The sequence below is a fragment of the Zootoca vivipara genome, chromosome 9 (genome assembly GCF_965207765.1).
Source record: "Zootoca vivipara chromosome 9, rZooViv2.hap1.1, whole genome shotgun sequence".
Classification (NCBI taxonomy): domain Eukaryota; kingdom Metazoa; phylum Chordata; class Lepidosauria; order Squamata; family Lacertidae; genus Zootoca; species Zootoca vivipara.
Window position 1 is genome coordinate 12084547 of NC_142592.1, and position 27943 is coordinate 12112489.

The 27943-nt window shown below is 48.4% G+C and overlaps 1 protein-coding gene across 1 annotated transcript; it reads right to left on the reverse strand.

Moving 5' to 3' along the window:
- Window positions 1-17442: 17442 nt before the first annotated feature.
- Window positions 17443-23627, reverse strand: PIM3 (Pim-3 proto-oncogene, serine/threonine kinase). The gene is made up of 6 exons (XM_035128426.3): window positions 22863-23627; window positions 22150-22259; window positions 21924-21974; window positions 21093-21456; window positions 19586-19762; window positions 17443-19261 (listed from the first exon to the last, which is right to left on the reverse strand). The coding sequence occupies exons 1-6, from the start codon at window positions 22945-22947 to the stop codon at window positions 19077-19079; spliced, it is 972 nt and encodes a 323-aa protein (XP_034984317.2). The 5' UTR covers window positions 22948-23627; the 3' UTR covers window positions 17443-19076.
- Window positions 23628-27943: the final 4316 nt, after the last annotated feature.

The following is a 27943-nucleotide window of genomic DNA, read 5'->3' on the forward strand; positions in this document are numbered from 1 at the left end:
AAAGCGTTTGCCATTTCAACGGTATAATTTTGGAATAAAAGGAAAGTCATTTCATTGCTCCTGTTGTTACACTATTGGGAGTCAAAAATTTCAAACGGAGCAGTCTCTTTTAATTCCACACTACTAGGGTTGCCATATTTCAAAAAGTGAAAACCAGGACACACACACACACACACACACACACACACACATATATATATATATATATATATATATATATATATATATATATATAGGAAAATCCAAAAGTTGTTGAGCTTTTTTTTAGACAAACGGCAGCCCTACTAGAGTTGATACAGCACTGATTTGTTTTTTAAAAGGCTTTCCTTACCAGGTAATGATAACCATGCATGCTTTTGATTTGGCAGAAGAGGTAAAGCTACAGCACTCTTAGAAAAAGGATTATGGTACCAAAAAAATATTTTATTCACTTTGGGAGGTAGGCAATAATGACCGTTCCCCACATAAAAGGGGAGGCGCATTTTGCGCAGTCGCGCGCAGCCCCCTGGGATCCCTGGGGCAGCCCTGGAAGTTTGGAGGCCGGCACTGCCTTCCTGGGCTGGATACTGGTGATCTCCGCCCATGCAGTTACCTGTCCAATCCAGCTCGGGGAGGTGTTGCCGGGGGGATTGGCCAGGTAGGAGGTAACCTTACCTTGAACATGGCTGAAGCAGAGTCATTCCTGGGAAGCAGCCGATGGCTCCAGAAGCTTTCTCACCCTCCACTCCCAAAAACAAAAAAATCAATTAATGATTGCATTACAGGTTATTTTCTCCCATGGGCGTACATGCACGCAGGCGCTGCTACGACAAGGCTGCTGTTGAAGGGCCGGAAATGAATTTTCCCTGCATTGGCAGGTTTCGCCTTTCCCGTAGCAATTCGTCACAACTTTGGCGGATGCAAGCCTTGGGCGGAATCCTTTAGTCATCTACATAAATAGGGAGGCGTGGGGAGGTGACCCCCGCCCCCATTGTGGCGGCGATAACAGGGTTCCTGTAAATGGGGCTAAGCGGGAGGCATTGACCATATGCAATAGGCTGTCATTGCCCTCCCTCTCCAGCGGCTGCGATCGAAGGGGGGCGGGCTATCTGCTTGAACATATGTTCTCCAGAGCTAGCCCAACCCCCACACATGCTGGATAACCCTGAAATTACCCAGATCCCCGGCTGGGGGCTGCGAAGGATATACGCCCAATGCTTGAGCCAAGGTCTCCCTACATCCAAATTCTTAATAAAGTTGTGGCCAATTTTAATCCCATAGAACGTGGTCTTGTGTCATCATTCCGCTCGGGGGCTGCCTGGGGGCTTTGGGGGACTACGCCTGACCACGCAAATTGGTTGCTCGCCAGAGTGTCAGCCACTTTAACCAGAAATTAAAGATGCTGTGTTGTTGTTGTTGTTGTTAAAAAAAACTCTATTCCTTAATGTTTTCTTGATGCAGCAAAGCTAATTCAGAACTATCACAGCACTGAGGAGGAAACCAGGTGTCTAAACAGGATATTTGTTTTTTTTCCTAAAGCCAAATTGTTAGGTCATGCAACTTCTCCTCTTTAAAGCAGCTTAGGGCAATTTGCCGCAGAAACCTCTCCCTTTTTTCAGTGGGTGGGTGGGAGGAATGCTAGCATACAAGCAGACAAACTTACCAAGATGATTTCTAAGCACTTCACAAAGGGATGTGGCCCAGAGGAAGCAAAAGAAAAAAGAAAGATGGGGAAAGCAACAGCAAACCTGCTCATTTTCCAATTTCAAAATTAATGTTAGAAATTCTTCAAGAGGGGTGTAGGAGAGGGCAAACCAGAAAGGGAGAAATTAGCTTTTATCACTTCCTGTTAATATCAGACTATAGCCTGATGTTGTGTCCTTCCCTTATTTTGCCAGAAAACAAAGCAGAAATAGGAAATTCTTATTGGGGTGTCCCCCGCAGTAGGGGATATTCTGAGTGGAAAACACCTGGCCTTCCCGCTCTGCAATCCAATCATAACAATTATGATCTCCCAAGAAGGTCATTTATTTGCTCGCATTCCACCTGTTGCAGGGTGTGAGCCTATGAGAAATGGCCCTTTGAAATCAATACTGCCTGGTGATGGTGCTCCAAAATATTTATTTCTCTCTGGTGATCCATTGAAGTTGTCAGCTCTAGGGAGGATGCCAAAAAAGAAAGGGGGGGAGCCCCCTGAGCAAGCCGATAGCAGCTTTTGCCATTGCTAAAGAGAAAAGCAAGCATTTGTGGGGGTTTTCTTGACACAATAGACTTAATTTCTCATTTGAAGATGCTCTGCCTTCAGTGAGGTCTGGCTAACAGTGTCTTTGGAATATAAATGATTCCGGAGGATGTAAAGATAGCAGCAACAATGTGGTGTTGGGCTGTGTCTAGACACTATGCATCATCAAATTTGCAAAGATCACACAATGGGGCAGGGCGATTTTGTATTGGGAGGGAAGAAAGAGAGTACTAAAAGGGGGGAAAGCAGTCTGGGTAATTTTCTTAACTCAATTACTCCTGGGGGAAAACACTCCCCTTCAATAATTAAGAAGTATTGATTTAAATTTCAGGGGAGTACATTTTCTCTGCTTACCAAATTTCAGAAGAATTGGGAGGAACTGAGCATGCCTTTTCTTTTCCTTGGGGGTAACATAAAATAAAATTGGTGCATTCGTATTTGGTCACATGTCAGATTGGCAACCTAGCAGTTCGAAAGCACGTCAAAGTGCAAGTAGATAAATAGGTACCGCTACTGCGGGAAGTTAAACGGCGTTTCCGTGTGCTGCTCTGGTTCGCCTTTGTCATGCTGGCCACATGACCAGGAAGCTGTACGCCGGCTTCCTCGGCCAATAACGCGAGATGAGCGCGCAAACCCCAGAGTCGGTCACGACTGGACCTAATGGTCAGGGGTCCCTTTACCCTTTACCTTTACCAGATTGGCAACTATGCCAAGAAGTGGTGCGCTGTCAACCTGCCAGTCATCTGAACAGGGCAATAATATGACACTCCGCAGAGAGCTCCCATGTGAGAAAATTCCTACAGAGCTACTGGGACACAAACAAGGCTTTCTTCTTGATTTTAAATAGCAGGGGGTACCTTCTGTAGACTGGGTGCTGTGGTGGAGGAAAGAGCTGTAGCTCGTTGGTAGTCGAATGCATTGCCTGCAGACAGTCACAGGTTCAATGCTTGGCATCGCTAGGTGGGACTGGGAACGACTCCAGACTGAATCTCTGGGGAGCCTTTGGTGCTGAATGTAGACAGAATTGAGCAAGAATTGAATAAGGCAGGATCCAATATTCCATTAGGAGGCCGATGCCCATTGCAGGCAGAATGCAAGGAGACCAACAGGTCCGCTCACCTTTCTCAGAGGACGACATTGTAGTCAGGCAGGCAGGACCTGACAGTGATCCAGCCTGGGGGAGTTGACGCCAGGACCCCCTCTCTCTTGGTAGCAATCATCACAACTTTGTGTGAGGTTAGGCATTGAGTAAGCCTTTGTTTGGATGGAGGGGAGGTTGTAGCCTCCGCCTGCCCCTCCTCGGTAAGGGTGTCCTGTTAAAGGGATCTGGGGGGCGTGGATTCTGTCCGATGCCAGGACATGGGCTAGGGCTATGTCACAACCCCTACAGGGACCCCTTGGGGTGCCCCCATTTGATGTAAGTCATAGGGCTCCCCCTATCGGTAGTTTACCCTTAGATGGACTCCCTGCAGACAGGTAGGGGCCAAGATCTAGCCTGGCTTCGCCCTAAGTCAAACCACTCACATCTGTAACCAATGAAGTTGTGGCCTATTTGAACCCATAAACCAAAATACTCGTGTCTGTGTGTTTATTGTTCATCACAGGGGCCTTGGCATGCAATAGGTGGCACTAGAACCAATGACTAATTCTAGTTTTGTCTCCATCCTTCTCTCTACTGAGTTATGCAGGGGTGGTAGAAGAGGAAGCTGACAGGCGTTGTCACTCCCTGAAATGGACGTACTGTATGTTGACTTCACAACAAGCTGAGCTACTGGTTTGATGAGCCCCCGGGAGCCTGCATGGAGTAGTGGAATTGGGGAGACACCACCTTGCCCCCTTGTCTCAATGCCTGGAGACAACTCTGGGCATTTGGCTGGTCCTGAGACAACACCTCTTTTGCATCTGCAATTTTGGCTCCCAGTCCTATGATTTCAGTGCTTAACTTTCTCATGGAAATGAGATGTCGCCCCATTGTCTTTAGCCATCCTGCCTGGAGCTCCCGTCCTTGTTCTTCCCAGCACATAGCCACTCCTGAACTTCAGCATTTTCCTCAATGCCTCCTTCTCCTCTTCTCTATTGCTTGGCTCCTGACTGTCAGTTCATTGAACCTTTCGTTCAGTCACCTTCCCTCGGAGCTACCTGCCTTGACCTCCTGGTTCTCAGCCACCTCCATAAAGCTTTAATCCCAGCCAAACTGACAACAGTTCTTTCCTTCAAAGAAACTGATCATTATGCACCCAGAAAGCCTGTTCCCTGAATCGCTGGAATGTGTGCGAAGAGGATTCTATGCCATCACACCCGCTCAGCCAATTGGTGTTGAAGTCTTCAGCACCGCGAGCACAATACCTGATAGAGTCGGTGTAATTATACATGAAAGAATGTAACTCTCCTGCATGTGTGACATATGCAAGGAACTAATTTAATTTTCTAATGAAATCTTTGCTAGGATTGTATGTGTCTGCGGTTTTTGCACGAGCAACATGTAATCATTTGAAAATAATTTTTTTCCTGGTTTCAGGTTTCTAATTACAAGGCTCAGCTGCTTGATGATCTGCTTATGTCTTTGGAAAGTACATTGCCTTGCCAGGCTATCATTTACCCTAATTTGGGAGCAAGGACGTGGTAGCATAAGGAGGAAACTCTCCCTTGTCTCTTAAGTGGAATGTTTATGAATCAATCAAGAAGTATTTTCAATCTGTTCAAATTGGAGTTCCAGGCTAACTTCCTGGACCTAATTTAAGTTGGAGATGGGGCTGAAGGGGAGACAAACAACCAAATTATAAACAACCAAACTCTTGTGATTCTTGTTTCCTTAAGAAAAAGTGCAGGATGCCAGGAAACAGGGAATTACCATCACATGTGGTGGAGGTGTAAATATGTACAATTTTTCTGGCAAAGGGTGTTTAAGGAGATAACAGAATCACTGGGTAAAAGCTGACCAAAAGTCCAGAGATAGCATTATTATCAATTTACGGTGGGGTGGAAGGTTTGCAGGACATGAAGGACTTGGTCACAAATTTATTGACAGCTACACGAATTATTATAGCCAGGAAGTGGAAGGGGCAAGAAGAATATAAAATGGAAGGATCGTATAAAGAGATGTGGGATATAGCTATTAATGATAAATTAACATGTGCCATCAAGGTAAGATGGGGAATATGCAGGAGAAATGATTTTGAGGAGATTTGGAGGGTGTTTGTAGAATTTGTACTGTTAAAACGGAAAGGGGTCAAACTATCAGAAGAGGTGTTGAAATTTTGGGAGGTTGGATAGTTACAATGGAATGGTCTTGGTGGCGAGGTGCATGTTTTTATTCTTATTTATTTATTAGTATTACTTTGTCACAAAAAAGGAGTGCATACTACCTTGCCCAGCAAGGGAGCTACACATCTCCAACTATGCAATGCTGAACTTAATAGATACATCTGCTAAGGCAAGTGGAAGAGGTCACATTCTTATTTGGAGCGACTACTTATCTCCAAGATGCACAACTAGACCAGGTTATTAGTTTTATCACTCTCTCTGATTTCTCTCCCCCCCCCCATCCCCCACCCTCTCCAAAGATTTGAGTGTGAGAAAATGAAGGATGTTCAGGGACAAAGTTGTGAAATTTGTGGATACGCCTGGAAGTGTGTTTTTTTAAAAAACAAAACAAAAACAAACCAACAACAACAACTGAGGAGTGCAATTATATGAAAGTGCGGGCACTTTCTAAGCTTCTGTTGGACTGTATTGCTAGATGTTGGAAGGAGGACATTGGAAGCTCCTTGGGGACTGCTTCTGTCCGTGTTCAGAAAATACAAGACTTCCGAAGAGAGGCTGATGGCAATGATCGTGCTTCAGGTCTACTTGCATCCTGGTTGGCAGAGGGCAGATCTATAAGGCCTGCTCCCATTTACTTCCTACAGTGCTACATAGTTTGTAGCAGCCACTGCTCACCTGGCTTCCTAATGCTGGTTGCCGAGATGGGGAAGGGCAGGAAGCTTGGTGAGGTGTGTGCAAGGTGGTGGGAGCATCAGGTGGGCACGCTAACTTCTGAAAACTCCTGCAGTCAAGTTAGTGCCAAATGCACCACTCTTCTTTCCTTTGGAGCACATCAGTGAGTTTTGTCATCTGGGCAGTCCAGGACCTCCATACACGCTGCCTAGGCTTGTGCCCCAGGGAGCTACCGGTTTCTACAGCCACAGCAGGTGCTGTGATTCTCCAGTGTTTGGCTTCACCTCCAGAGGTGAGCGCTCTTACCTCCTGTGACAGATGGATGCCAGGGCAGCTAGCTGTCTACCAGCTCCATCTGGTACGCAGGCTGAGAACCTACCTGGCCGCAGACTGTCTTGCCAGAGTGGTGCATGCTCTGGTTATCTCTCACTTGGACTACAGTGGAACCTCGGTTTATGAACACCTCGGTTTATGAATTTTCGGTTTATGAACGCCGCGGACCCATCTGGAACGGATTAATTCACTTTCCATTACTTTCAATGGGAAAGTTCGTTTCAGTTTATGAACGCTTCAGTTTATGAACAGACTTCCGGAACCAATTACACCCATGCTTCAGTTTATGAACGCTTCAGTTTAAGTACTCTGTGGACCCGTCTGGAACGGATTAATCCACTTTCCATTACTTTCAATGGGAAAGTTCGCTTCAGTTTATGAACGCTTCAGTTTAAGTACTCCGCGGACTGTCTGGAACGGATTAAGTTTATGAACAGACTTCCTGAACCGATTGTGTTCATAAACCGAGGTACCACTGTACTGCAATGCACTCTACATGAGGCTACCTTTGAAGGTGACCCGGAAACTACAACTCATCTAGAATGTGGCAGCTAGACGGGTGACTGAGAGTGGCCACCAAGACCACATAACACCAGTCCTGAAAGACCTTCATTGGCTCCCAGTATGTTTCCAAGCACAATTCAAAGTGTTGGTGCTGACCTTTAAAGTCCTAAATGGACTCCGCCCAGTATACCTGAAGGAGCGTCTCCACCCCCATCATTCAGCCCGGACACTGAAGTCCAGCTCCGAGGGCCTTCTGGCAGTTCCCCCACTGCAAGAAGTGAGGTTACAGGGAACCAGGCAGAGGGCCTTCTTGGTAGTGGCGCCTGCCCTGTGGAACGCCCTCCCATCAGATGTCAAGGAAATAAACGACTATATGACTTTTAGAAGACATCTGAAGGCAGCCCTGTATTGTGAAGTTTTTAACGTCTAATGTTTTTACAATTTTTTATGTGCTGTAAGCCGCCCAGAGTGGCTGGGGAAGCCTAGCCAGATGGGCAGGGTTTAAATATGTTGTTGTTGTTGTTGTTTGTTGTGATGCCAACAAATTTGGAAAAAAAAATGCAGAATGCCCCAGGTTCATTTCCTGGCATCTGAAAGAAAGGCTGGGAATGTCCTCTGTCTCAGAAACTGCTGCCAGCACCTTGATCTTTATCACGGAAGAGTTTCAAATAAAAACCTCTGTATCGGCAAGCTTGCCTTTCATTTGGACTTGGCATTCGTAACATGCAAACTTTCTCCCCTCTCCTAATAGAGACAGCACCTCAAGTGGGCCTTTAACTTGTTGTATAATTGGCATGCAAAAAAGGACACAGGAGGGGAAAAAAGGAAAAAAAGAGGAGGGAGCGCATTGATCTGAGACTTGGTTAAATTAAGAGGTGCCATCAGCTTGCCCTGATTGAACTAGATCCATTGGAAAATCATTTAATTTTATTTGATTGGGGTAATTTTTAATGCGGACAAGTGCTGAATAAGGATTTATCGATGGTGTGTCTAGTTTGACAGGAATTTAGGAATCCGGTATCAATTGCCAGCATTGATCTGGGATTATGTAGCCTCGAAGCTTTGGGAAATTTTGAAACTAAGCAGAGTCATTTTAAGGCATTGTTCCTGGGCGCAGTCCACAAAGCTGCTCTCTGAGCCCTTCTCAAGCACAGGACAACAATGGGGTGCAACGTGGGCAGATATTAATGCAATAATCCTGCATGATAACTTTCACAAACTTGAATCATAAAACCATAGAATTGTAGAGTTGGAAGCGACCACAAGGTTCGAATCCCCTGTGATGTGGGGCTCAAACCCACGGCCCTGAGATTAAGAGTCTCACACGGAGCTATCCGAGGCTCGAGTTCACTGGTTTGGACTACAACTTCTATCAGCCAACCCAGCTCTGCTGACTGGGGTTCATGGGAGCTGTACTCTGAGACAGCTAGAGAGGACCAAGAACCCTAGATGTAGTTCCAAAACAACCGGCTGGGGCAGATAGAAGTTGTTATCCAAAACGATTAGGGGGTACCCAGATGGTGTCAGCTGCCCCACACCCTCCCCTGAAAGCAGAGATGGGGAAGAGATTTGTTTCGGCTTGCACTGAAATGCAAGCTTGCATGCCAAGGTACCAAGACATCCCCCCAATAACACACCTCACACAATATTTTAAGTTGAAGGTTTTTGGCATTAATTTGGCCACAACTTTATTTAAATACAACTGAATGTGAGTGGTTGCTTAGGCATTGATTCTTGCCGTCTCTGTCCCCCGCCTGGGATAGATCTGACTCCCTCTAGCCTAGTAGGGGAGCCAGTAGGTAAGCACTCTTACCAGGAGAGATCGGGGCAGGGTGCTCCCCGAGGCTCATGCGCGGCCCTGTCCCCTGGCGGGGATACGCGGACTACATGTATAGCCCCAGGATTCCTTTAAAGGAATACCCCTCAAGGCAGCAGCAACCATGAGGGGCAGGCCCAACCAAGTCCGTACCCCTCAACCATCCAATTTGAACCAATGCCTAACCGCCAACCTTATAAGTTGTGACTTATTGCAGCGTAGTAGGCAAAAACCACCTGGCACCAGCCAATCAGCCAAGTGGCAAAATTCCTACCAGGCCCCTGATCCAAAACAGGCGACCCCATGAGAGGCGCAGCAAGGTCAATGCAAGAACGCCTAAAATTAGAGGAGGGCAGGCGGGAGATTCGTTGCGAGCAGCAAAAGTGGAACTGAAAGCTGCTCACTAAGCATAATATAGGGTAAGGCTGTCAATCAATCACTTGCTACAAGCAAATTTCCCTAGCAACAACACACCCACCAATCGCACATGTGGCCATCCAAACTGACCCGCCTCTCCCACCCTGGGATGTCTTGTTAACCCTTCCGCAACCCATGCTCTCCTTTATGGGAGAACCTGCTTTGTCATTTGCACTTCCCAATACAACTGAAATTTGTACTTCTCTGAAGCAATGGGTGCAAAACCGCACAAACGAGGATAAAGCGTGCATAGAAATGCACATATTAGTGAAAGGAAAGCACAAAAATGCTGTAGCAGTCACTCTGACCTGCACATCACCACTGGACGTTTTACGGTCGATTGGTAATGTGCCAACTACAAAATAAACACCTCCACCAAAACACCACAGACCAGGATACAGATAAAATAAAACGAAGTTGCTTTATTGTGTGTTCATATGCTTAATGGTTGCAGTACAAATCTTAGGTTGTTCTAAATTTCAGATGGTTCCTATACCGGCCTATTACCTCTAATTATAAATTACTGGCTTATTACCGCTAAAGTCAACTAGGTAAATATTTATTAATAATCTCCCAACTTTGTATCCCGTCTGACTAAATCACCACCTATTCTCCTTCCTCAATATATTAAACCAGCTCTCTCTGCATATAACCAACCACTCCTAGCTCAACACCAACTGACTCCCTCAACTTCAACTCCAACCTCAACTGACTCACTGCCACTCCGGAGGGGTTTTTATCCCTGGGCTGAGCCCGCCCCCGAGGGTTCTATCTGCTCCAAGCTTAACCCCTCACATGCTGGGTCTTGTCTAGGTGGCGAATCGCCACAAATGCATCTTGGGGGAAGTTGCTTTACGATAATGTGTGTTTTGATAATTGCATCGAAAATGTGTAGATTGGGAGAAATGCACACTAAAATGTTGACACATTTCCCCGAGGATTTTTTCCCAAAAAAATAAAAACAGAAAACTGATGCGGAAATATGGAGAACTCACTGGAAAAATGGAAAATTGACTGATTTGGCCATCCCACCTGAAAGCAAGCCCTACTGAACTCAGCGGGACATACTTCTAAGATGACAGGCCTAGGACTGCGTTGTTAGTCACTGAAGCTTTGCCACTGATTTTATCTACAGTATATGCCAGCAAACATATCAGTTTCAGCATCACTGAAAAGTGGCCAGCCCTAATCCAAATGCAAAGGAGTACAGTGGTACCTTGGTTCTCAAATGCCCCAAACCCGGAAGCAAGCGTTCTAGTTTTTGAACGTTTTTCGGAAGCCAAAAACGCATCTTGGTTTTAGAAGGCTTTTGTTTTGGAACGGACTTCCGGAACGGATTAAGTTTGAGAACCAAGGTACCACTGTATGGTACTCCTTCTTATGATAGAATTTTTCTCAGTTGCATCCAAAATTCCCTCTTCTACACTATTAAAATACAGGAATGTTACCTTTTTTTGCATCTCTTCTCAAACGCCTTGGTACTCAACCGCCTTGGTTCTCAAATGCCCATTACCCGAAGTAAGTGTTCCGGTTTTCAAAAGTTTTTCAGAAGCTGAACATCTGATGCGGCTGTTGGCTGTTGTTTCCGGGGCGCCTGCACTGATCAGAAGCTGCCACTTGGGTTTTGAACATTTCAGAAGTCCAGAATAGATTAAGTTTGGCACTTTTGTTTTTGCTATTTATTTTGCGGTTTTGTTTTTGAAGCTTTTTCAGCTAATTTGTTTTTGTGACCATGTGGAACCCAGTTCAGCTATTGATTGATTGATTGTGTGACTGCAGAAATGGATAAAAGCCCCACATCCAAACAATGGCTACCATCAGTGCAGGTAAGGAAATATTAGTAATTTTAATTTTCATCTCTACAATACTGTCTTATTTATTTTATAGTACAGTACATTGATTACTGCTTACATTTTATTGATCAATGGTCTCTGTTTTAGTGGCTGTTTTTAAAAGTCTGGAATGGATTAATCCGTTTTGCATTACATTCTATGGGGAAGCGCGCCTTGGTTTTGGAACGCTTTGGTTTTCGAACAGACTTCCGGAACGGATTAAGTTTGAGAACCAAGGTACCACCGTATGGTACTCCTTCTCATGGTAGAATCTTTCTCAGTTGCATCCAAAATTCCCTCTTCTACACTATTAAAATACAGGAACATTACCTTCTTTTCTATCTCCTCTCCCTGCTCATAAGGCAGGATAATAAATATACAGTGGAACCTCGGTTTATGAATTTTCGGTTTACAAACGCCGCGGACCCATTTGGAACGGATTAATTCACTTTCCATTACTTTCAATGGGAAAGTTCGCTTCAACACTTCAGTTTATGAACAGACTTCCGGAACCAATTGTGTTCATAAACCGAGGTACCATTGTAACTCAAACAAAACACATTTGCTTTGTTTTCTTTAAAAAAAGGGGGGGGAATCCCGAGCTGCTTCCAGGAACCCGGAAATATTTCCATTACTCGTTGTGATGGTATTGTTACCCAGCTGATCAGAATAATACTGAGCACCGTGCAGCTCAAGTGAAGCATATCTCATTCAATTTAAGCCAAAGACGTAAGCAGGGAGGCAACTCCGAACTCCTGTTGAATTCAGGCGCACTGAAACATGTGCTTCATTTCAAGCTCACCGCACGGTTTCTAGGTCAAATGTTCCAGGGTGACGAAAGTCTGTGGGTGACCGCACACATTACGGTAGCCGGAACGACTTCTGAGAAGCTAACTCATTCATCAAATTCCTTTTTGCAAACATGATGTACTGATTGTGGAAAGGAAGCCAGGCACTTTGTTTTTGAACTCAGGACAGAAGCGTGGCAGGTAAATAGATGTTTTCTACTCAGCTTCCACCGTGCCCTGGGAGATTCTAGAAGTTAAAAAAAGGAAATGGCAGCATTGTTGTCTATCATTTATTTATAATGGAATCCTTTCCTACCTGGTGGAACATTTCAGAAGCCGACCTGCGCTGCTTTTTCCATTCTTAAAGACACCTGTCTACAGGTGTCTGCAAAACAACCGTGGCTTTCGAAGACAATGTGCTTCGGTTGGACCAACAGAGGGCGCTAAGCCACCATGTGGGAGGCAGTTTAGTTGCTTTGTTACTGCATTATTTTGTCGAAGTACACATTATTATTATTATTTAAACTCACTAGGAAGAAGAAGAATGAAAAGGCATGGCTTTGGAGATGTATTTGTCGCGGGGGGGGGGGGCAGACAATGACGACGAGAAAACCCTGTGCTTGACAGCTTTCCGTAGTGGAAGCAAAAGACAACAGTTTGTCCCAGTGGATAGCTCAGTTGGTTAGAGCATGGTGCGGGCAACGCCAAGGTTGCAGGTTCGATCCCTGTATGAGACAGCTGCATTGCGGGGAGTTGATCCTCAGGGTCCGTTCCAATTCTGCAGTTCTGTTATTCTATAATCCTAAAGACTGAAACTGACTATATCGAAGCTGTTAAACTGACGGACGGCAACTGTCGAAACCAACAGTCCCCGGACAAATTAGACAGGTGTGAAAATCCCAAGCAAAATTTGGTAAGACCGACATAGGTGGGAGCGATTCCAAGGTCAAATCTGCATTTCAATAGGAACAACACAGGGGGTTGTGAGGTCCTAGCAAAATTGGTTGGGTGGCAGAGCTTTTCCTTTTGGGTTGCTCTTCCTTTCCCCGAACCTGCTCTGGTGCCTTTTGAAGCAGTTTAGCAGGTGATGCTCAAATGATATAAGCCTTTGCTGCTAAATTGCTAAGGGTCAAGATGCTGCGGAAAGTGCCGGAGCAGGTTGCTCAGCAAAAACCAAACAAATGTGGGGGGAAAGGGAGAGAGACTGGAATTGGATTGATCGGTAAGAGGTTTCACCTGCTATATCCCATCAGGTACATAGCTTCTTGAAGTGGCACAATAGTCCTAATGATAATGATAATGATAATGATAATGATAATAATAATAATAATAATAATAATAATAATAATTCTACCCCACCCATCTGGCTGGGTTTCCCAGCCACTCTGGGCAGCACCCAACAGAATATTAAAAACATGATAAAACGTTTAAAACTTCCAATAAAAGGGCTGCCTTCAGATGTCTTCCAAAAGTCAGATAGTAGTTTATTTCCTTGACATCTTCTGGGAGGGTGTTCCACAGGGCGGGCGCCACCACTGAGAAGGCTCTCTGCCTGGTTCCCTGCAACTTCACTTCTGGCAGTGAGGAAACCACCAGAAGGCCCTCGGAGCTGGACCTCACTGTCTGTTGAGGCTTTTAAAGGTCAATACCAAGACAAAATGCCGGGGTGTGGAAGGCACCCCATTTGTCATTCCTCCTGAGATCCAGGGTGGTTCCCCTTTGAAGGAGGACACAACTGTGTATGCCACACAGCCTGCATTGTGCCCCCTTATTGAGCTTCCCGCTCTCCGGTGAAGTGCAGGATGCTGTCGTGTGCTGCAGCAAGCTTTAAACGCCAGGGAAGCAGTCTTCCCTGTTCAATCACCTGGATCTCAGTTTTCGTGGGCAAAAAATAAATAAAAAATTAAAGGACCCCTGGACGGTTAAGTCCAGTCAAAGGCGATTATGGGGTTATGGCACTCATCTTGCTTTCAGGCCGAGGGAGTCGGCGTTTGTCCACAGACAGCTTTCCGGGTCATGTGGCCAGCATGCTTGAACCGCATCTGGTGAAACGGGACACCATGGTGGAAACCAGAGCGCATGGAAACGCCGTTTTACCTTCCCACCGCAGTGGGTACCTATTTATCTACTTGCACTGGTGTGCTTTCGAATTGCTAGGTTGGCAGGAACTGGGACGGAGCAATGGGAGCTCACTCCGTCACAGGGATTCGAACTGCCAACCTTCTGATCGGCAAGCCCAAGACACTCAGTGGTATAGACCCCAGCGCCACCCGTGTCCCCCTTTTCCGTGGGCAGCTCACTCACAAGACATCCACGTCCTTTCCCGCTTAACAGATTTGGCAATTGAAGAAGACTGGGTCGAGAAGGGATGCTCAAGGTTTGAAAGTGGGAGAGATGCGGCTGTTACAGTATGTGTTTTGCGGTTGACTTGTGTGTGCCAACCTAGCTGCCATGTAATTTAACACTGACCTAGAAAAGCTTGATGCACATATATAATGATGTTGGCTTTCCACCGAGCACAACTAGGAGGGAAGATCAACCTCCACAGCGAAACTGCTTAGAGGGGATTTCTGCTTATCTCCATCATCTACCACACCTTTCCTTACCAGCTACATTACAGGAGTGTTTTTGTTACAGGTAGGTAGCCGTGTTGGTCCGCCGTAGTCGAAACAAAATAAAAAAATTCCTTCCAGTAGCACCTTAGAGACCAAGTTTGTTATTGGCATGAGCTTTCGTGTGTTTTTGACATCTTCATTCTTAAATGAGTAAATGCCCATTTAAGTTAGTTCCTGATATTCTGCAATTGTTGAAAGCTTAAAATGGTTGGCATCTGGTGTGTTTCGAGTCTTGCTCCGGCGAGTGTCCGCTGGAAGATGACAACTTTCCCTTCCAAGAGCAAACAGGAGAAGGGATTATTTCAGGATTTGAATCAGGGTCGGGCTGCTAAGGCAATCAAGACAGGATTTGCTCTGTCAAAATAAAGTCCTCCTTTCCTTGTAAATCAGCAATACAAAACTTGTCGGGCCATTTAGTTTTGTAAGAAATAAAAGAAAGAACTCCAGTGTTTCAAAGCCTCATAAAGGTATCAACAGTTCTTCTGGATTAGCACTAAAAATTCCAACTAAGGGCTATTATATGAAGGCATGGAAGAGTTTCCAAGACTTTTAAGTGCTTAAGGGTAAAGGGGCCCCTGACCATCAGGTCCAGTCATGTCCGACTCTGGGGTTGCGGCGCTCATCTCGCTCTATAGGCCGAGGGAGCCGGCGTTTGTCCGCAGACAGCTTCCGGGTCATGTGGCCAGCATGACAAAGCTGCTTCTGGTGAACCAGAGCAGCGAACGGAAACGCCATTTACCTTCCCGCTGGAGCGGTCCCTATTTATCTAATCACACTTTGATGTGCTTTTGAACTGCTAGGTGGGCAGGAGCTGGGACCGAGCAATGGGAGCTCACCCCGCTGCAGGGATTCGAACCGCCGACCTTCTGATCAGCAAGCCCTAGACTCTGTGGTTTAACCCACAGCGCCACCTGGGTCTCTTAAGTGCTTAAGTCCCTTTAAGTGCTTACACACCATTAATAGGAGCATCTCTTCAGGAGCACTGCAAATGTACTGGAAAAGCACATGCTACCTGTTCTCTCTCCCCCCCCCCCCAAGATAAACTTTGCATATGGAAAGCTTGCATGACAAGAAAGGGTTTTAAGGAGACTGCTCCCTGTCCTGCAAAGTGGTTGTTTAAAAAAGGGAAAGCATTTGTAAACGTTTGTAGCCAACTAACTTTGAGTAGCCCCTATGAAATTGGCAATCTATGTGTGTCATGTCCACTAATTTCAACACATCGACCGAAATTACTGGGCAACTTGAAACCTCCAGACACACTGCCCAGACACGCTTCGGGGTCTGGTACCCCAGGTTTGACTTCACCCCCATAGGCATACTCCATTGTCTTTAGACAAGACGGATGCCAGCTCTCAGCATGACTAACATTGGATAAAACCTACCAAGCCTTGAAGGGCCAATGTCCCAGGAACTCTTCCTCTGTGCGTTTTTGAGCACATCCCCCCAAAATCATCTGCATTTGCAAGAAGTACTAACGGACTCACTCTCTCGCTGTTTGCATGGGAAGTTTTAAAGACCCCTGCTTTTCCTTTGTGGGAGCAAGGTGGGGTAAATACCACCAGCTTTCCATCTTGACTCTGTGTAAAGCTAGATTCTCTGTAGGATCAAGAATGGAAACAACTTATGGGATTTAACTAAGTGGCCCTGGTTAGGACCATAGGCTTCCCACTAGGGAGAACTATGGCAACCTGTTGCACTGGAGAAGTATTTATGCGCAGCCCAGGGAGTGTGTAGTGATTTCAGGTGGCATCACACTTGTTGTGAAGGCAGAGACACACAAGGATCTCATGCCGTTGCTCGAAATCATGTGAGGATAGAGTAATCTGGCCTGCAGTGCTCGTGGCAGTCGTTGTGAAACAGTAACATCAGGCCACTGCAGATGGTGACAGCAGTCATGAAATTAAAAGACGCCTGCTTCTTGAGGGAAAAGCAATGACAAACCTAGACAGCATCTTAAAAAGCAGAGACATCACCTTGCCGACAAAGGTCTGTATAGCTAAAGCTATGGTTTTCCCAGTAGTGATGTATGGAAGTGAGAGCTGAACCATAAAAAAGGCTGATCGCCGAAGAATTGATGCTTTTGAATTATGGTGCTGGAGGAGACTCTTGAGAGTCCCATGGACTGCAAGAAGATCAAACCTATCCATTCTGAAGGAAATCAGCCCTGAGTGCTCACTGGAAGGACAGATCGTGAAGCTGAGGCTCCAATACTTTGGCCACCTCATGAGAAGAGAAGACTCCCTGGAAAAGACCCTGATGGTGGGAAAGATGGAGGGCACTAGGAGAAGGGGACGACAGAGGACGAGATGGTTGGACAGTGTTCTCAAAGCTACCAACACGAGTCTGACCAAACTGCGGGAGGCAGTGGAAGACAGGAGTGCCTGGCGTGCTCTGGTCCATGGGGTCACGAAGAGTCGGACACGACTAAACAACAACATCATCAGGCCATGTTATTTGCTTGTGGCCATTGTGAGGTGGCCTGTAGCCCAGTTCCCATCACCTTATAGGACAGGCATCCCCAAACTTTGGCCCTCCAGATGTTTTGGACTACAATTCCCATCTTCCCCGACTACTGGTTCTGTTAGCTAGGGATCATGGGAGTTGTAGGCCAAAACATCTGGAGGGCCGCAGCTTGGGGATGCCTGTTATAGGAGATGTGGCAAACTTTTCTGGCCCTCCAGATGTTGCTGAACTGCAGCTCCCAACATCCCTGGCTCTTGGCCCTGCTTGCTAAGGCTGATGGGAGTTGTAGTTCAGCAGGGACTGTAGATAGCTCAGTTGGTAGAGCATGAGACTCAATCTCAGGGTTGTGGGTTCAAGCTCCGAGTTGGGCAAGAACCCCCGTGATCCCTTCTAATTATGCTATCCTATTATTCTAGGATATGGAGGAGCAAAAGTTCCATTGAGGTCTCTTTGCAAGTATTGTATTGAGAACCACCGGTATTTGGCAGCTGAGTTCAAAAGGAAGAAGCCACATGGGTTATCTACAAAAAAGTTTAATTGAAATACCTGTATAAAAAAATATGATCTCCATACATTTCACACTGTTAAACAGAAGAGAGAAAATCCATATCCAAGCTGCATAAATGCAACCAGATCACAGAACACACAGCTATTAAAATAAATTAAGGTTTATGACTCTGCCACGCTTCCTTCCAGAGCCAATGCACAAAGACTGTATAATGTCAATAATTTAAAACCCTTCCAAACAGCATTACTTTACAGTTCTGGTATGTAAATAATACCAGACAAAAAGGCATACCGACTAACTTTTAAAGTCACTCTAGTTCCCTTAAATTAGACTTTGTACAATTTTCCATCTTCCAACTCGAAATGAAAAAACAACAACAAAAAAACCCAAAAAACAGGTATGGTCAGACTTTTTCATTTTTCTTCTTCTTCTTCTTGAAACAAAAAAACAAACAAAAAATGGAGAAAGAGACAAGAGAGGAATGCAAAAAACTAGTTGTGGACCAACCACTCCTGTCACCGGAGTAAGAGAGATAAAAAGCACAGTGTTGGAATAATTCTACACAAATAAATTAGCTAAAATAAATATAGTCACAGATTGAGACTGTGAGAGGTCTTCTAAACTCCAGACAATAAATAAAACCGTATAATACATGGGGAGGAGGAGGAGGAGGAGGAGAAACAAAAATTTACAGAAACACATTATACAGGTATGGGGGGGGGGGGGGAGAAACACACACACAAAGTCCTTGAATATTGCATTGATTGTGCATTTAACATGCCCATACATACATTTTTTAATTTTTTTTTAAGACTTGCAGGTTGGGGGGGAGTTGAGAAGGGGCCTTTTTGTGTGTGTTTGTGTGCCCAGTGGAAGAGATGATGAAATGAAGTTTTGAGTGAGTGTCCCTGATAAAAACAGCTGAGAACACGTGCAGCCTATTGGAAACAAGAGTGGGGAGCAGAGGAGGTCGCCTTGGAGGGGGGGAGGGGGGAATGGGGGGAAAGTGTGGGGTGCGGGGGGGGGACCAGGAAGGAGTGAAATGTCTGTGTTCAAGTATTCCATCGCCAGAGGACGGGACTACTTCATTCAATCACTGAACATGTTTTCCCAGGGCATCATAGAAGTTGCTTCCCCCAGCTCCTTTTGCAGCGGGGCTCGAGGGGACACGATCCTATCATGCGCGGGGTCCTCTTTGGACATACACAGCTCAAAAAAAGGAAAGTCCCACTGAAGCAGCTTTCAAAAAGGCACTCAAAAAAGCAAATAAAATCTAGTCCAGGCTCTATGAGAGCAAAAAAGTTTTCACCATGTTATTTTAAGGTCGCTGCTTTTGCCTTAAGGAAAAAAAAGGGGGCAGCCTTTAACGAAGCACTGGCCCCACAAACTCCCAAACAACAGCGTTTCCAAAGGAAATCTCTCGTTCCAAAGCAGAAACCGGCAAAAAGGGGGAAGGGGAAGGGGGGGAATAAAAAAATCAAGTCCCTCTGACAAAGATTCAGACTACAGAATGAATGCAATTTTCCCCCCTAGCCTCTCCTACATATGGCAGCAGCAATAGCAGCACTCTGGTGCCTTCCCCTCCCGCCCCGCCCCGCCCCGCCCGTGGCTCCTCCCCTCCCGCCGCAAGGTCCTCGGCAATTTCACAGGCTCTCGTTGCTCGAACTTGTGCTGGAAACATCCGTGTCAATGGTCCGTAGCCGGATGTCGCAATCCTCTGACTTGGCGACGTCCGACTTGTGCATCCAGGGGTGGTCGAAGATCTGCTCGAGGGTCGGCCGGTCCGAAGGCCTCAGCGAAAGGCACCATTTGATCAGCTGTTGGCATTCTGAAATGCAAAAAGGAAGGCAAAGGAGGAGAAAGGGGTTAGGTAGGTTCCATACGGTTGTTTTTCAGTGCCAGATTACAAAAAGGCCAAGAATTGGCAACGGCCTATGGGAGAGGGGGCCTTTTAGGGGCCCCATGACAACAGATCAAAACAATATCGATTTGATCTGGGTTGGCGACATGATCAATGGTCAACGTCTGTTTTGGCTGGTAATAAAATTGGCTAGTTAAAATGGTTGGGCTGGTAAAATCAAAAACGTATTGGGAGATAATTTTGCGATTTCAACCGCCGGGGGTGGTTCGGTTCCTCTGACACCACACTTACCAGGTGAAATTCTCCTCCTGAAGTATAGCCTTCCCCTCAAGATTTCTTCGTCTTGCTCGAAGGGGATGTCGCCGCAGACCATATCATATAGGAGGACGCCCAAAGACCACACAGTGGCTGATCTTCCATGGTAGCGGTGGTACCGGATCCATTCCGGAGGGCTGTATACTCGTGTCCCTGCAACAAAAGACAGCAAGGTTTCCTTTACATTGGCTGAACTTTCCGTTGAGATCATGCAACGACCTGGGCGCATGTGTGTTATGTTTTTAAAAAATGAGCCCCGTTTTTTTGTTTTTTAAATCCACACCACACACACACACGTAGGCTGGAAAATTCTAGAGCTTATATCATGCCTAGTATTAGGTCACATTTTAATCTGGCCCCCCGAGGTGGTTCTATTCTCTCGCAGCGGATAGCGCAGATCCTCACCAGCTGACTGTTTACTAACACAGAGCTCGCTTTCCCCAGCACGTGGCGTCTGCAGCGCCACACCAAAAATAGACACAAAGGACAAAGGGAGAGGAGAAGAGAAAGGGGAGGGGAGGGAAACAGAGAGGGAAAAAAGGTGAAACTCGGCTCTCGCTTGCTATATATAGCTAATCAGCTTTGATCGGTTCCGAAAGCCCGTTCAAACCGGCCACTTTCCTTGTGAAAATAAATCAATGAGGATATTTTTTTTTTTAAAGGAGCCGAGAAATCTGCCTCTCTGCGTAAGAGGTTGCTAGCAACTGCCCTCCCTCTGCACTGAGCTGTTACTTGGATACCAAATAAAAAAAACACCGAGAATTCGTGATGCTGAAGGTCACATGGCCACGAGGCTCCGGTTTCACAACAAACAGATGCTAAATGCTGCAGCTGACTAGAGAGAGAGAGAGAGAGAGAGGCGGGCAGGGAAGAAGCCCCCATTGATATCTCTCTCCCGTTTGCCCCAGGGAGGAGGAGGGTGGGGGGCACAGAACCCTTTCCCCACTTATAAGGGAAAAACAGCAACAGCAAGTTTGAGAAGCCAAGTCTCCTTTTAAGTTGAAAGAAGGGAGGGATAACTCCCTCTCGCCTCCTCAATCTGCAATGCAGGGTTTTCTAAAGCATCATCTGGGAAAGAGAAATGGGGAAGGGTGAGGAGGAGGAGGAGGGTTTGGAAAGGGGGGGGGGATATAAACCCAAGAGCATCACAGATGGAAAGGCTGGCAGAGGCAATGCCTGAGTCAACTGTAAACACGTCGCCCTCTAGGAAAATGCCTTTTCTTTTTTATCCTTCCTAAGGCAGGGGAATATATATATATGCTGCGTCACAGCCTGGAATCGCTTCTCTTCCTACGCAACTTGACGCCCCCCCACAAGCCGCCTCTGGTGCGAAGGATTTAATTGCCAGATCTGTTACTGGCTGCTACAGCAGAAATATCTCGTTTGGTGATTGTAGGTGGCAAAAAATGTGACTAAGAGAGAGGAGGCACTTTCATGGGGAGAGAATGAGATTGAGAGGTTCTGGGTGGGAGGGGGAGCCTACCATCGAAATCCGTGTAGACCGTGTCCTTGAGGAGGGCTCCGGAGCCGAAATCGATCAGCTTCAGCTCCCCTGTCCTCAGGTCCACCAAGAGGTTCTCATCCTTGATGTCTCGGTGCACGACGCCGCAGCTGTAGCAATGGCGAACCGCCTCGAGGACCTGTCGGAAGAACCCCCTGGCCGTCTCCTCGTCCAGGGCTCCCTTCTCGGTGATGAAGTCAAAGAGGTCCTTCACCAGTTCGGGCCGCTCCATGATGATCAAGTAGCCGTCGGGCCGCTCGTACCAGTCCAGCAGCTTGATGACCCCACGGAAGCCGGACCCCACTTTCTTGAGCAGAACGATCTCTAAGGGCACCATAACTCCACCCTGGAAGCAGGAGGAGGAGGAGGAGGAGGAGGAGGAGGAGGGAAAAGGAAGACATGATGAACCTTTCGGAATACCAAAGAGGGGAGTCGGGGAGGGGAGGGAAAACCCCCTTTCTTGGCCATCTGAAAAACCAATCGCGGGGCTTCCTGCAAATGGAAACTCCAGCAGAGCAGGGAGGCGGGCAGGAAGGGGAAGCCCAAAGACTGCTCTCTCTCTCTCCTGCCGCAGTCAAAAGGGGAGGGGGGGGAGGAGGAGGAGAAACCCCCGCCAAATCTTCCCCCTCCCCGCAAAAACGTAAACAATAACAGAGGCCGGAGAGGAGGAGATAGTGGCAGCGGCAGGGAAAGGGGACCCCCACAAACAATAGCTAGCCCCCCATGATAAATGCAGGGGGGCAGAGGAGGGGGAACAGCGAAGGGGAGGCTGTATAGCACAATGTTTTTTTTTATGCAATTCGGGATACTTACAATTGTGCCCCATTCTGTCACCCTCTCCCTCACGACGTGCTTGACGGCAACCTGGGGGCGAGGAGAAAAGAGGGGGTTAGGGGGGCGGTCGGGGGGCATGGGGACATCGCCTCGCTCCAGGTGTGTGTGTGTCCGTGGCCGGGATTTCCAGCCACGCACGGCGGGGGGGGGGGCTGCGGGGGTGGGAGCAGCAACAAAAGCCTCGTGGTCGGGAGTCTCGTCTTACCGGCAAGCCATCCGAGATGCGGTTCCCGGCATAGACGGTGCCAAATCCCCCGCTTCCCAGCACGGAGCCCACTTGATAGATTTTTTCGAAGGGCTCCTTCTCCACTTTCACTAAGAGGCGGGAAGGAAACAAGGAGGGGAATTAGAAAGGGGGCGACGTCGGATGTATCTATCACACGCGGAGTCAGCACGCTCCAGGGAGAGAGAAAACACACACACACACACACACACACACACACCGAAACCGTCCTCGAAACAGAGTCACCCACGAAAAAGTCGCAAGTGGAAATCACAACAAACTCCAGCAGGAAGGAAAGCCAGTTGCAAACAAGCCCATTTGACGTGGGGAAGGGGTTTTTTCACGTGTCCTTCGCCTCTCCCATCCTCGGGAGGAATTATCCCCAAACGCCACCACTCCCAGCCATGTTGATAGGTAAGGATGCCCCCGACGTGGGGTGGGGTGAAATAAAAATCACATAAACCCAACCGCTAGAACTGGGTTATCCAGGATCGGGTGTGTTCCTACACCCCCCAAAATAGCAGAAAACCTAGCCCACTGCCGAGATCCTGGTAAGAAAAGCTGCCGCAGCCCCAGCCACGCAGAAGGCTTACAGAGCACATACATCTCTCTCCCCGCGCAGGGAAAAAAATAAAGCAGACACCCCCCCCCCCGCGGAAAAAAAGGAGGAGAAGCAAATGTCACGGGTTGTTTACCTGGTTGGAGGATCTTGACGGGCAAGTGGTCCATGCTGGTTGGGTTGCAGAGGTGAGCGAGGGATCCGAACTTGGAGAGTAACATCTTCCAAAAAAGGGGGGGAGACGGCTGTAAGGGTGGGGTGGGGGCAGGAAGAAAAGGGGGAACCACCACCGCGATGCGGAGATCCGACGCCCCCCGCTTCCCTCGAGGTTGTCAAGTCAATGGGCAGAAAACGGAGAAGGGAAGGGGAGGATGAACAACACCCCCTTCCCCCCCAAAAAAACAGCTGATGAGCGCAGTTGAGAAAGGCCAGCGACGTAGGCTCTCTCTCTCCCAAGACGGAGATCGCGACTTGTAAGCAGCTGTCGAGGGGTGGCGGGAGGGATCTTGCAGATCTTTTTTTTTTTTTTCCCTCTGATGGAAGGAAAAAAACCTCCACCCTCTCCAAAAAATATATTGGTTCCCGGAGACGAGCAGAGAATCCCAGACGAAAACAGAGGAGGAGAAAAGGGAAAAAAACCACCCTATATATATATTTATTATAAATGTAGAAGGAAAACAATGATCTCTGTTGCTTGGTCCATGAGCCACGAATTGCTGTTGGTTTTTTGGAGTTGGGAAAAAAAAGATCCCACGCGAAACGAAAATCCACTCGGCTGGAGCCCGCGCGGCTGCGAAGTCAATCCAGCGCCTCGAGGGAGCGCGCAGCTTCGAAGCAGCAGCAGCAGCAGCAGAAGCAGCAGCAAAAACTCAGCCTCTTCCCGGCAGCGCTCGCCTGTTCTGAGCCCTTCGCTCCGCGGCGCCGCCTCTTCTTAACTCTCGATATTTTGCTGCGCACCCGCACATTACGGTAATATCCCTCCGCGGGGGAACTGGCTGGCGGTAGGGACGCGCGGTGTCCTCCCCCGCCCCCACCCACCAACCCCAGATCTCCACCGCTAGGAGTAGATACGAGAGGTGGGGTGGGGGGTGTTGTGGCTGGCTTCTCTCTCTCTCTCTTACTCGGCGAGCTGGGGCCGCTGCGGCTTTCGTGGCGGCCGCCGCCCCCGGTGCTCCCCGGAACTATTTGCTGATAGTAAGAGAGACGCGCAAAGTTACACCGTCTGAAAAATTCTCATCACCGGAGGCGGGGCGAGGGCGAGAGGGAAAAAAATGGCAAGGTTCTCATCTTATCTGCATGCGCTGGAGCGCGGCGCCCAATGAGAAGGGCGGCTTTTCTCGCCGCAGCCAGTGGAGGGGAGCCGGATTTGCATATGCATGAGCGGGAAGAGGGCGGCTTAGAGCGCAGGGCGGGAATTCCTCGGCGCGCCTTTTCTCGGGCGGTGATGGGGAAGGTCATTCTCCGCGGGTTAGAGACGCTGCGTCTGCAGCGGAGGAGGGGGGGAGGCGGGCATGGGGGGGGCGATAGCCAGCCGCCATCATCACCGGGCTGGGATAACGCGCAGTGGGCTGGGTCCTTTGCATTATTATTATTATTATTATTATTATTATTATTATTATTATCATCATCATCATCATTAGTGCTGCTTTGTGCATTGCAATTTGCAACCCCAACATCCACCCCTCCTCCCCAAAAAGCAACCCGCGCCATTTAGCAGCTTCCTTCCACGGATCGCGAGCCTTGCTGCCGCAGCACTTGACTCCTGCCAGGCTACAGTCGCACCTTAAGAGTCGCACTCGGAGGGCGCATCTCCCCGCCGCCCAACCCCTAGCAAGCTTGCAGCCAGGCGCACAGCGGTGCGATGCCCAAGCGCCAGGAATTTATTGCTTGCGCACATGCGCGCGCTATTTAGCAACCCGTAAGCAATGTTATGATTTAAGGCTGGGGGGGGGGGGAGAAGTCTGCATCGTGGGGCGGGCGTGCTTTTTCTCCAGGGCGGCGCGCCTCTCCTTTCAGTTTGCCCAGCTTCTTTTCAGAGGTCTCCCCCCCCCCCCGCCCCATGTGCGAAGGTTTGCAACATGTGCCAAGATGGAGCTGCCTGTCTGATGTTGCGCACACCAGCTCCCCAGGAAAAGAAAAGAGATGCAACCTTGTTTGAGAGCTTAAAAAAAAAAGAAGCCTCTTGTGCATTGATAGCGACCTGCAAGCCTGAAGCTGCACTGCTCTCATTGCCAGCACCGTATTAAATTCTGCAGATTATATCTGCGCTTGCATTTTAGACGGGGGGGGGGAGCGCCTGGCACGTTCCCTCCCCGAGCAGATTTGGGACCAAAATATATCAACTGTTTAAAAAGCACGGTTATTTTGCCTGGCAGCGCCCGCCGCTGAAACTGTACCCAGAGCCACCCACCCACAAAGAGTCTCAGAGATAGCCAGAAACGTGCACGCGCCGCAGCGTCTCACGTTTGAATTCTTGCTTGTCCTTAATAGGCGTCTCATTGACGTCTGGGGCAGAGCCCGTGCACTTTCCTTCCTCTTCCACAGGGGGCGCCAAGGCTACAAGGAAACGCTCGTCCGCCTCCCGACGGGCCAAAGGAAAGCCACATGGCTGCGTATTATATATCGGATCTGCCAAGGCTCACGCGTTTGGAAAAGCAGTTTACACATTCCGGCTTAATTTCTAAAGCACTGGGGTGGTGGGTGGGGGAGTCGGGGAAAAAAAACCCTCCAGTTTTGATGCAGAACGCTTTTGCAGGCTGCTTCAGCAAGGCATTTGGAGAGCTGGACAGGCAGAACCCGGTGGCTCCTTGCAAAGAAGAGGATGGAGTCTTAAGGGATGGTTATTTTGTTGTATTAAGTATAGGATGCGGTGGCCTTCTGAAGACCCCCTTAAGTAAGAAGCTGGTTTTGCAGGTGTATATACATTGCAGTTTATGGGATACTAGCAGCTAAGCTATATTGCACCTAGGTTTTTGATGGGAGATTAAAATAAACAAAAGCCCTAAGAAATAATTGTATGTCAAACCACTTTGTCAGGGCTCCTTCCAGACAATCTATTCATTGAACGTACAACCGGATTTGCTTGCACAAACGTTTAGTATAGGTTAGATAATATTTATTGAACATTTGCCGTGATTGACTTCTGGGATGCCCTCTCGCATCTCTGCCGTCCAAAGGTTTGTTGCAGCAGCCTTGGCTACAAGCTCCACAGACGAATGGTGCCTCTGGGGCTAGCCAGGGGGTGCTTCCCAAGCTCCTGTGGGGCAGTGTGAAGAGGCATCTCTCTGGGGCAGGGAGGAGGAGGAGGCAACTCGGAGAACGGGGGCAGCAGTTGCGGATGCCCAGAAGATGGGAGAAGAGAGGATGAGGGAACCTTTCACAAGGGAGGAGTGAGGGGCTGCTGGCTCTGCAGGCAAGGGGTGACATAACTCACAGCGGTGTCACAGAAAGAATGCAGTTGGCAGGGGCGTAGCCAGGATGAAAATCAGGGGGGCAAGGGGCGGGCCAAGGGGTGGGGCCAAGGGGCGGAGGAGGGGCCACAGCGGGGCAAGGAAAGCTCCCTTCTCCCTTGCCAGCTTTCCCTCCTCCCCCATCGCGATCGGCAGGCGTGAGGGGGAGCCAGGATCAGCCCGATTTCGGGCTGCTCCGACTCCCTCCCCCCCCATCGCGATCGGCAGACGCGAGGGGGAGCCAGGATCAGCCCGAAATCGGGCTGCTCCGACTCCCTCCTCCCCCTCCGCGATCGGCAGGGGCGAGGGGGAGCCAGGATCAGCCCGAAATCGGGCTGCTCCGATCCCCTCCTCCCCTTCTGCAATCGCCGGGGCAGGTGGAGGGAAAGTCCCAGAGCCGCGCAAAGCGGTTGCCTGGCTTTCCCTCCACCCGCTCCACAGCCAGCCAGGGAGAAGGGAGACGGCACCGGGCGGGCAGCGGGGCAGGCTGGCCAGCGGCCCTGCTTCTAGGGGGGGCAATTGCCACCTCCTGCCCCCTGCCTACGCCCATGGCAGTTGGTCAAGGGAGCTGTGGACCCCAAAATGTTGAAAACCTCTGCACTATTGGGTTTCATCTGCTGAATCTGCTGGAGCCTGTCTTCACACGCATGGGAAGTCCCTAAGTCAATGAGGTTTTGAGGCCCGTCGGCTACCCTCACTTGGTTTAGCCAGTCAAAGCTGTTCCCCAGGTGCCGTCGCTGTTGCATGCTAACAGCTTCTGACCTCAGAAGCAGCATTATGTGTCTCTGACCAGAGGAACTACCCGTCACCTACGACTCCATACATCCCAAGGCACAGGTACCTACCAGGCAAATAAAGTAACAAGCCTAGCTGATGTATATTTGGCTTGGAAACTTTTCATGCTCCTTTATTCTGAAGTAAAAAGGTAAAGGACCCCTGGATGTTTAAGTCCAGTCACAGGTGACTATGGGGTTGTGGCACTCATCTTGTTTTCAGGCGAAGGGAGCCAGCGTTTGTACAGAGACAGCTTTCCGGGTCATGTGGCCAGCATGACTAAACCGCTTCTGGCACAACAGGACACCTTGACAGAAACCAGAGCCCACAGAAACGCTGTTTACCTTCCCGACGGAGCAGTACCTATTTAGCTACTTGCACTAGTATGCTTTCAAACTGCTAGGTTGGCAGGAACTGGGACAGAGCAACCGGGAGCTTACCCCGTCTTGAGGATTTGAACTGCTGACCTTCTGATTGGCAAGCCCAAGAGGCTCAGTGGTTTAGGCCACAGTGCCACCCGCATCCCTTTTAGTTCTGAAGTATGGGACTCTATGCCCCCAAGCAAGCGACAACTGGTGGCGTTAGTATTTTGTGTGTGTGCCGTATGGCTCCATATGGGTTAGGGTTATTCTTCCCAATGATTTCCCAAACTTGCGGATAGCATTAGCTAGCAGCATTTTATATAATGCTGATAGCATTGTATCAGATTGAAACCAGCCAAATCATATAGCAGACGGGGAGTCCTCGGCTGCAGCCATAGCAGATCAGACACCCCAAAGGCCCGGGTGAAGAGGCATGACTTCAGCTGATGCAAAAACCATGCGCCGATTTTGCCATCTGTCATAAGCAAGCGTGCATGAAGCCATGTGCTCAGTCAGCTCCAGGCAAGCAAACAGAAAAGTTATTGTAAACTGAGTGGGAAAAAACAAACAAACAAAAAGTTTCCCTCCCCCCACTTCCAGGTTGCTAGGTGTGCCTTTATATTGCTGTTTGT

Excerpts from the sequence above, each read along its gene's own strand:
- PIM3 (XM_035128426.3), bottom strand. The coding sequence starts at position 22,947 with ATGTTACTCTCCAAGTTCGGATCCCTCGCTCACCTCTGCAACCCAACC. Across the intron at positions 21,975-22,149 it reads GCATCTCGGATGGCTTGCCG|GTTGCCGTCAAGCACGTCGT; the intron begins GTAAGACGAGAC and ends CCTCGCCCCCAG. Across the intron at positions 19,763-21,092 it reads GGTCTACACGGATTTCGATG|GGACACGAGTATACAGCCCT; the intron begins GTAGGCTCCCCC and ends CTTTTGTTGCAG.